The sequence below is a fragment of the Nerophis ophidion genome, linkage group LG28, assembly GCF_033978795.1.
Source record: "Nerophis ophidion isolate RoL-2023_Sa linkage group LG28, RoL_Noph_v1.0, whole genome shotgun sequence".
Taxonomy (NCBI): Eukaryota; Metazoa; Chordata; class Actinopteri; order Syngnathiformes; family Syngnathidae; genus Nerophis; species Nerophis ophidion.
Genome location: NC_084638.1, coordinates 9,576,762 through 9,585,671, shown reverse-complemented (window position 1 = coordinate 9,585,671; position 8,910 = coordinate 9,576,762). Strand labels below are relative to the sequence as shown.

General features: G+C 39.3%; 1 protein-coding gene across 2 annotated transcripts in view; it reads left to right on the top strand.

Annotated features, from left to right (window-relative positions):
- abhd4 (abhydrolase domain containing 4, N-acyl phospholipase B) overlaps positions 1-8,340 on the top strand; it is a 15,302-nt gene extending 6,962 nt beyond the window's left edge. For both annotated transcript variants that reach the window (XM_061890305.1, XM_061890306.1), the window contains exons 5-8: positions 2,702-2,889; positions 2,968-3,079; positions 5,733-5,919; positions 7,899-8,340. In XM_061890305.1, the coding sequence (XP_061746289.1) occupies positions 2,702-2,889; positions 2,968-3,079; positions 5,733-5,919; positions 7,899-7,988 (577 nt within the window). In that variant the 3' untranslated portion in view covers positions 7,989-8,340. The remainder of the gene's footprint in view (positions 1-2,701; positions 2,890-2,967; positions 3,080-5,732; positions 5,920-7,898) is intronic.
- Positions 8,341-8,910: the final 570 nt, after the last annotated feature.

Sequence of the window (8,910 nt, the reverse complement as noted above, 5' to 3'; positions counted from 1 at the left end):
TTTGAATTACTAACAGTTTTTAATTGAGAAAATCCTGGAATTTCGGGAATTTTTGTAATTCTTTAACCAACTTAGGTTTTGTCCTGATTTAAAGGAGTGTTTTGATGGCTTGAAAAATGTAAAAGGAGTAGTCGAACATAAGGATGGAAATAATACGGGAATTCCTGGAGATTTGTTGAGTATGTAAAAAATGTAGTTTGAAGGTCCAGGATGAGTTGAAGGTGGAATGGTTTGAATCGGTTGACAAATCTTTGGTAAGTATAAAGTGCATGGCACAGTTTTGGCACTGCCACGATCAGGAAGAAAAGGCCAGGATGATCACGAGTCATGCAGTGAATTAGAAGCTGCTAGAACTTTCCTCCAGAAGGTCTTATCTTTGTCCACGTGATGTCAGATGGCTAAATCCGGCTAGAATGAAGTCCTGACTTAAAACGTGTGGACAATGCTGAAGAAACAAGTCCGTGTCAGAAAACCAAAACATTTAGCTGAACTGCGGCAATTTTTGTGACCAACAAGTATGTGCTCCAATCCAAGAACTCGGTATCAAATAGAAGAAGGCAACATCACACAGCAAACATGTAAACACGCGGACGTACACACTACTATTAACTACGTGGCGGAAAATGGACAACAAACAAATGTTTGTTGTCCAAACCAACCTCATACAGTCTCTTCATTTATCGGTAAAACGATTTAACAGCTCAGCTCATGCTTCTCTGTCTGGGCGCTGACGACACACATCTCTGGGCGACACGCTCTGCTCTCATGAAACCTCTCTCGACTTCCATATTGCCAGGAATTAAAAACAAAATACTTATTAAGTGTCACATTAATTACATTTTTTAAAAAGTAATTCCGCAAATAATTAGGGTCCGCAGGCCCATGGCAAAGGACTCCACAGGAGTCCTTTGCCATGGGCCTGCGGACCCTATTGAAACTGGTGCGTTTTATTATTATTCCGCACCTATGCGCTGTACTTTGACCCCCTTAACATGCTTCAAAACTCACCAAATTTGACACACACATCGGTCTGGCATGCCTTCCCAACTTATTAGGCAGTCAAACCAGAAAAATCTAAATTGCGCGCTAGCGCCCCCTAGGAAGGAAAGAAAAACAGACTGCTTGTAACTTCCGTTAGGAATGTCGTACAGACATGAAACAAAAACTGTCACGTAGGTCTAACTTAGACCTACATTTCATAATTCTCCCTTCGAGGGCAAAAATCAACAGGAAGTTGGAAAAAACATCTTCAAAACAAAATTTTCGCAAAAAATAAAATGTTTGCCTCTTTGAGCTGAAATTTGACCCCCTTAAAATGCTTCAAAACCCACCAAACTTGGCACACACATCAGGACTGGCAGAAATTGCGATCTAATGAAAAAAAAAAAACCCCAAAAACTCAAAATTGCGCTCTTGCGCAATTTTTGATCAAAACACAGCAAAAACTGCTTCGAGGAAGAAAACACAGACAAAACTGCTTGTAACTTCCGGTGAAACAAAAACTTCTATGTAGGTCTCACTTAGACCTACATTTAGATAATTGACATCCTTCGGCAAAAATCAACAGGGAGTTAAAAATTACCCCTTCAAAATAAAAGTTTTGTAAAAACCCGTCACCTTTTTCAAACGTAAACTCCTCCGAGTGCGTCTGTCTTTTTGGCTTCAAACTCGCACAGGAGAGAGATTGAACCCTTTTGATTAAAACTGTCCAACAAAGTTTTGATTACTACTCCGGTTTTGATTTTACGCACCTTCAAAGAACCCCTGCGCAAAGTTTCGTAAAATATGTCATATTTGCCTCTTTGAGCTGTAATTTGGCCCCCTTAAAATGCTTCAAAGTGCAAGTTAAAGCTCTACTATGCAAAGCGAAAGCCATTTATCAACAACATCCAGAAACGCCGATCTGTAATTTGGCACCCTTAAAATGCTTCAAAGTGCAAGTTAAAGCTCTACTATGCAAAGCGAAAGCCATTTATCAACAACATCCAGAAACGCCGATCTGTAATTTGACCCCCTTAACATGCTTCAAAACTCACCAAATTTCACACACACATCAGGACTGGCGAAAATTGCTATCTAACAAAAACAAACCCCAAAAGTCAAAATTGCGCTCTAGCGCCCCCTAGGAAAAAACCCAGACAAAACTGCTTGTAACTTCTGTTAGGAATGTCGTACAGACATGAAACAAAGACCTCTATGTAGGTCTGACTTAGACCAGGGCTTGGCAGCGGCCAAAGGCGGACCCAACCAACGCTGCTTGCAGCTTTAATTTAAATTAAAGCTTGTGGATGGCTACCAAAAGCGCCTTATTGCAGTGAAACTTGCCAAGGGACATGTAAGCAAATATTAACATTACTTTATGTATACTTTTGACCCGGCATTTTCCAGTAGACCCATAATAAATTCACAAAAGAAGCAAACTTCATGAATTTTTTTTGGGGGACCCACAAGAAAGTACTCCAATCACTCTGTCACGCAAAAAAAAATGCAGAATTTACTCAACACTCTCTTCATTATCCGGTAAAACGATTTAACAGAGCCAAGCTAATCCAGCAAAACAGCTCAGCTCATGCTGCTCTGTCTGGGCGCTGACGGCACACGCTCTGCTCTCATGAAACGTCTCTCAACTTGCATATTACCAGGTATTAAAAAACAAACACTACAAGAAATATGTGACTATGTCATGGTTTGATACTTCCAGAGTGTCCCATTTAATCCTGGTCGACCCCTGGGGGTTCCCCGAGAGTCCAAACGTCCAGAACCAGGAGGGCCGAGGTCAGGCCGCCGAGTTGGTGAGGAGGTCGTCTCCGCCACGCTGGGTGAAAGCCATCATCTCCGTCATTTCCCTCTTCAACCCACTGGCTGTCATCCGGGCGGCCGGCCCCTGGGGTATGGCCCCGTTTTCCGCCGGTCATCAGCGACAGGTGAGCGCCCGGCTCCCCGTTTCACGGTGAGTTCTTTGTCCAGGTCCGGGTCTGGTGACCAAATTTCGCCCCGATTTCAAGAGGAAGTTTGAAGATCTGTTTGACGATGACACCATGACCCAGTACATCTACCACTGTAACGCTCAGACTCCGAGGTAAGTGCACTACTTTTACACAAGGACGACATTACAGTCCCGGTCCCGGTCCGGATCCGCACTTGACTAAGAACAATGTGATGTTTGCGAACGACTCGCATCTTCTGAACGGCTCTTTTAAGTACTTTGTCAACAAATGCCCGAGAAAATTGTTTAGGAACAACATTTTTCAGGCAGCACTGCATCAAAAAGCCACATCAGTGTGTAAAGGATATCACCACACGGCCTCAGGAAGACTTCAGAAAACCACTGTCAGTAACTACGGTCGGTTGCTACACCTGTAAGTGCGATTTAAAACTATTATGCAAAGCCACAGTAATTTATCAACAACACCCAGAAACGCCGCCGGCTTTGCTGGCACCCAAAATTACTGAGTGTTGTTAAAAGAAAAGGCCATGTAACACAGTGGTAAAAATGCCCCTGTGGCAACTTTTCCGTAATATCATCAAAAAGTTTGGAGAATCTTTGTGAAATAACTGCACGTGACATTAAATGCCCGTGACTTTGGATCCCTCAGGCGGTACCGCATCAAAAAGTGACATCAGTGTGTAAAAGATATCACCACACGGCCTTAAGAAGACTTCAGAAAACCACTGTCAGTAACTACGGTTGGTCGTTACATCTGTAAGTGCAAGTTAAAACTTTATTATTATGGAAAGTCACAGTAATTTATCAACAACACCCAGAAACGCCGCCGGTTTCGCTGGGACCAGAGTTTACTGAGTGTTGTTAAAAGGAAAGGTCATGTAACACAGTGGTAAAAATGCCCCTGTGCCAACTTTTCCGTAATATCATCAAAAAGTTTGGAGAATATGGAGAAATAGCTGCACGTGACATTAAATGCCCGTGACCTTGGATCCCTCAGGCGGTACCGCATCAAAAAGCGACATCAGTGTGTAAAAGATATCACCACACGGCCTCAGGAAGACTTCAGAAAACCACAGTCAGTAACTACGGTTGGTCACTACACCTGTAAGTGCGATTTAAAACTATACTATGCAAAGCCACAGTAATTTATCAACATCACCCAGAAACGGCGCCGGCTTCGCTGGGACCCGAGTTTACTGAGTGTTGTTAAAAGGAAAGGCCATGTAACACAGTGGTAAAAATGCCCCTGTGCCAACTTTTCCGTAATATCAAAAAGTTTGGAGAATCTGGAGAAATAGCTGCACGTGACATTAAATGCCCGTGACCTTGGATCCCTCAGGCTGTACCGCATCAAAATGCGACATCAGTGTGTAAAAGATATCACCACATGGCCTTAGGAAGACTTCAGAAAACCACTGTCAGTAACTACGGTCGGTCGTTACATCTGTAAGTGCGATTTAAAACTCTATTATGTAAAGCCACAGTAATTTATCAACAACACCCAGAAACGCCGCCGGCTTTGCTGGGACCCGAAATTACTGAGTGTTGTTAAAAGGAAAGGCCATGTAACACAGTGGTAAAAATACCCCTGTGCCAACTTTTCCGTAATATATTCAAAAAGTTTGGAGAATCTGGAGAAAGAACTGCACGTGACATTAAATGCCCGTGACCTTGGATCCCTCAGGCGGTACCGCATCAAAAAGCGACATCAGTGTGTAAAAGATATCACCACACGGCCTTAGGAAGACTTCAGAAAACCACTGTCAGTAACTACGGTCGGTCGTTACATCTGTAAGTGCAAGTTCAAACTTTATTATTATGCAAAGTCACAGTAATTTATCAACATCACCCAGAAACGGCGCCGGCTTCGCTGGGACCCGAGTTTACTGAGTGTTGTTAAAAGGAAAGGCCATGTAACACAGTGGTAAAAATGCCCCTGTGCCACCTTTTCCGTAATATCATCAAAAAGTTTGGAGAATCTGGAGAATTAGCTGCACGTGACATTAAATGCCCGTGACCTTGGATCCCTCAGGCGGTACCGCATCAAAAAGCGACATCAGTGTGTAAAAGATATCACCACACGGCCTTAGGAAGACTTCAGAAAACCACTGTTAGTAACTACAGTCGGTCGCTAAATATGTAAGTGCAAGTTAAAACTCTAAAGCCATTTATCAACAACACCCAGAAACGCCGCCGGCTTTGCTGGGACCCGAGTTTCCTGAGTGTTGTTAAAAAGAAAGGCCATCTAAACAGCCATTGAAGCCCATTCAGTCTTTTCATTAACCAGTAAAACGATTTAACAGGGCTGCTGATGCTAATCCAGCAAACAGCTCAGCTCATGCTGCTCTGTCTGGGCGCTGACGGCACACGTCACTTAAAGTTAGGGTTCCGTTTTTATAGTCTTTGGCACGACTCGGCCGGGGGTTTGAACTCACGACCTACCGATCTCAGGGCGGGCACTCTAACCACCAGGCCTTGGCGGCACGCTCTGCTCTCATGAAACGTCTCTCAACTTGCATAAGCCAGGTATTAATAAATAATAATTAAAAGCATCAAATGAATCTAATAATAGTACTCAAGTACTACTTTGAGTCTTTTTCAACATCTTAGTAGCAGTGTTTCAAGTTGCATTATAGAACGTCACATAAAAAATAAAAGCCCCTTCAAAATAAAAGTGCAAAATTAAAAACGGGCAAAACCTGTTCCTTTGGTTCAAATCATCCCATTTGTGTTCCATACGGTCCATGTTTTCAGATTCTCTTTTTGCCTCCCCTTCCCGACACAGTGGAGAGGTGGGTTTCCGGGCCATGGCCGAGTCTCTGGGCTGGGCTAAGAAGCCCATGATCCACCGGGTCCACCTGCTGCCCAGCACCATGCCGCTCACCATGCTCTACGGGGCCCAGTCCTGGGTCGACAGCGCCTCAGGGGAGAAGGTGGTACAAATTAGGGGCCCCACCCACACTAAAGTGCTGGTAAGTGGAGAAGGTGGTCATCGTCCAATTATCCACATGCGGCGCGGAATCAGGCTGTAATTTACCCTTAATTCCGGACTGCAAGCCGCTACTTTTTACCTACGCTTTTGCACTGCGGCTGATTTATGGATGTGACGTTTATATTTGATATGTTTATTACTTTCTTATTTTCTTACTAAAGGTATTTTTAATTATTTATTATAATAATAATTATTATGACACGTACTGTACGTGCACCAAGTAAGCATAGAGATGACCAAAAAAATAAAAATAATAATTTGTCCAAAAAAATAATATGATAAAATTACTAAAAAAAATCGGGACTCAAAAGTGATAAAATAACATTTTTTAGCACCCCTAGTTATTTTATACCGTATGATAGTTGGTAAAAATAACAAAAAATACTTAAATATCTGCTTAACTTATGGTTTCGAAGCAAGTTATCCATCAAATTGTACACTATAAAAATGACCGATAGATTTTACTGTAAAATTGAGAGATTTTTAATTTTTTTTAAGTAAAATCCACGGTTGATGATTTTATGGTACCACATTTTATTATGGTTAAAAACTAGCATCTGAGTTGCCAAAATAAAATTCAGCAGCAGTACTGTATTTCTATTTACAGTAATATATTTAAAAATAAATAAATAGTAATAAAACTATATTTTACAGTCAAATATTTTACTGGCAACTAAGCCGACAGTTTTCTTCTGCAGGAAAATGGGTAAAATCCACAGATATTTGTACTCTTTATGTAAAATAATAAAATTACTAAAAAAATCGGTATTCATATATCCATCCATCCATTTCCTACCTCTTATTCACCCCTAATTATTAAATACTGTATGATAGTTTGTAAAAATAACAATAAATACTTAAATATCTGCTTAACTTATGGTTTCGAAGCAAGTTATCCATCAAATTGTACACTATCAAAATGACCGATGGATTTTACTGTAAAATTTAGGGATTTTAAATTTTTTTTAAGTAAGTTTGAAAAAAAAAGAAAGAAAGACAATGTTTGTTTTTTTTTGTAGTAAAATTCTGTCAACTGTGCTTTAATTTTTTTTTTTTAACTGTAAAATCCACGGTTGACGATTTTATGGTAGCACATTTTATTACGGTAAAAAACTAACATCTGAGTTGCCAAAATAAAATTCAACAGCAGTACTGTGTTTCAATTTACAGTATTTTGTTGTAAAAATATTAATAATAATAATAATTATAAAAAAAACATATGTTTTACAGTAAAATATTTTACTGGCCACTAAGCTGAAAGTTTTTTTCTGCAAAAAAACTGGTAAAATCCACCGATTTAAAAAAAAATAAAAAAATAAATATATATATATATATATATATATATATATATATATATATTTTTTTTTTTTTACTCTTTACGTAATAAAAATAGAATAAAATAAAATTTGTTACAATAACTAATTTTGGTTGCTGATGTATGACACGTACGTGCACCAAGTAAGCATAGAGATGGCTTAAAAAAATAATAAAAATAAATAAATAATTCATCCAAAAATCGGTGTTCAAATGTGATAAAATTAAAAAATTTCAGCACCCCTAATTATTATATACCGTATAATAGTTTGTAAAAATAACAATAAATAGTTAAATATCTGCTTAACTTATGGTTTCGAAGCAAGTTATCCATCAAATTGTACACTTTTAAAAATGACCAATAGATTTTACTGTCAAATTTAGGGATTTTTTTTCATAGTAAGTTTAAAAAAAAAAACAATTTTTGTTTTTTATAGTAAAATTGTTACGCAGTCTCCATGCCTAAGGGCTTGATTTGATACACCGGGCCAAGTGATTAGGACACCTTATTCTCGTCGCTTAGATGGGTGGCCACATACTTTTGGCGATATAGTTTATCCGCGGCTAGTATATAGAAACATTTTTTTTCCTTTAAAATTTGTCGGGTGTTGTTGATCTTTGGCTGTGTTTTTTTTTTTTCCGCAGCTTGTAAACGACGCTTCTCATCACGTGTATGCCGACCAACCAAAGAAGTTCAACAAAGTGGTAGACAACATTTGTAACTCCGTGAACTGAGTGTGGTGTGTGTGTGTGTGTATGTTTGAATGTGTGTTTGTGTGTGTGTGTTTTTATAAAGCGAAGCCCAGGAAGTTTTTTTTTTTTTCATATGATTTTTCTGCATCTGTACATTGAAAAAGACATTTCGTCCTGATCTGTCCTCATTTATCCATGCTAAGGTTTGGCCATTGTTGTGAAAAAGAAGTCAGTTTGTTGCTGTTTTGAAGCATAACAAAAACATGTTGTCTTAATTGGCCAGTGTAGGAAAAACAACTAAAATATGTTATTTTTTTACAATAACTAAAGCGAAGATTATTCCTCTATGCCATAATGTTTGTTCATTAAAAGCAATAAAATATTTGAAACAGTTGGGGGTAGTGGACTAACTGACTTATCGAAGGATGTACCAAAACCCGAAACCAGTGAAAGGTTGTGTAAATGGTAAATAAAAACAAAAAACAATAATTTGCAAATCATTTTTAACTTATATTCAATTCAATAGACTGCAAAGACAAGATATTTAACATTCCAACTGGTAAACATTGTTATATTTTGCAAATATTAGCTCATTTGGAGTTAGATGCCTGCGACAAAGCTAGCACAAGTGGCAAAAAAGACTGAGGAAAGTCGAGGAATGCTCGTCAAAACACTTATTTGGAAACGTCCCACAGGTGAAGGGGCTAATTGGGAACAGGTGGGTGCCGTGATTGGGTATAAAAAAAACAGCTTCCGTAAAATGCTCAGTCGTTCGCAAAAAAGGACGGGCTGGGGGTCGCCGCTTTGTGAACAAATGCGTGAGCAAATTGTTTAAGAACAACATTTCTCAACCGGCTATTGCGAGGAATTTAGGGATTTCCCCAATCTACGCTCCGTAATATCATCAAAAGGTTCAGGGAATCACTGCCCGTAAACCATGATATTACGGACCTTGGATCCGCGT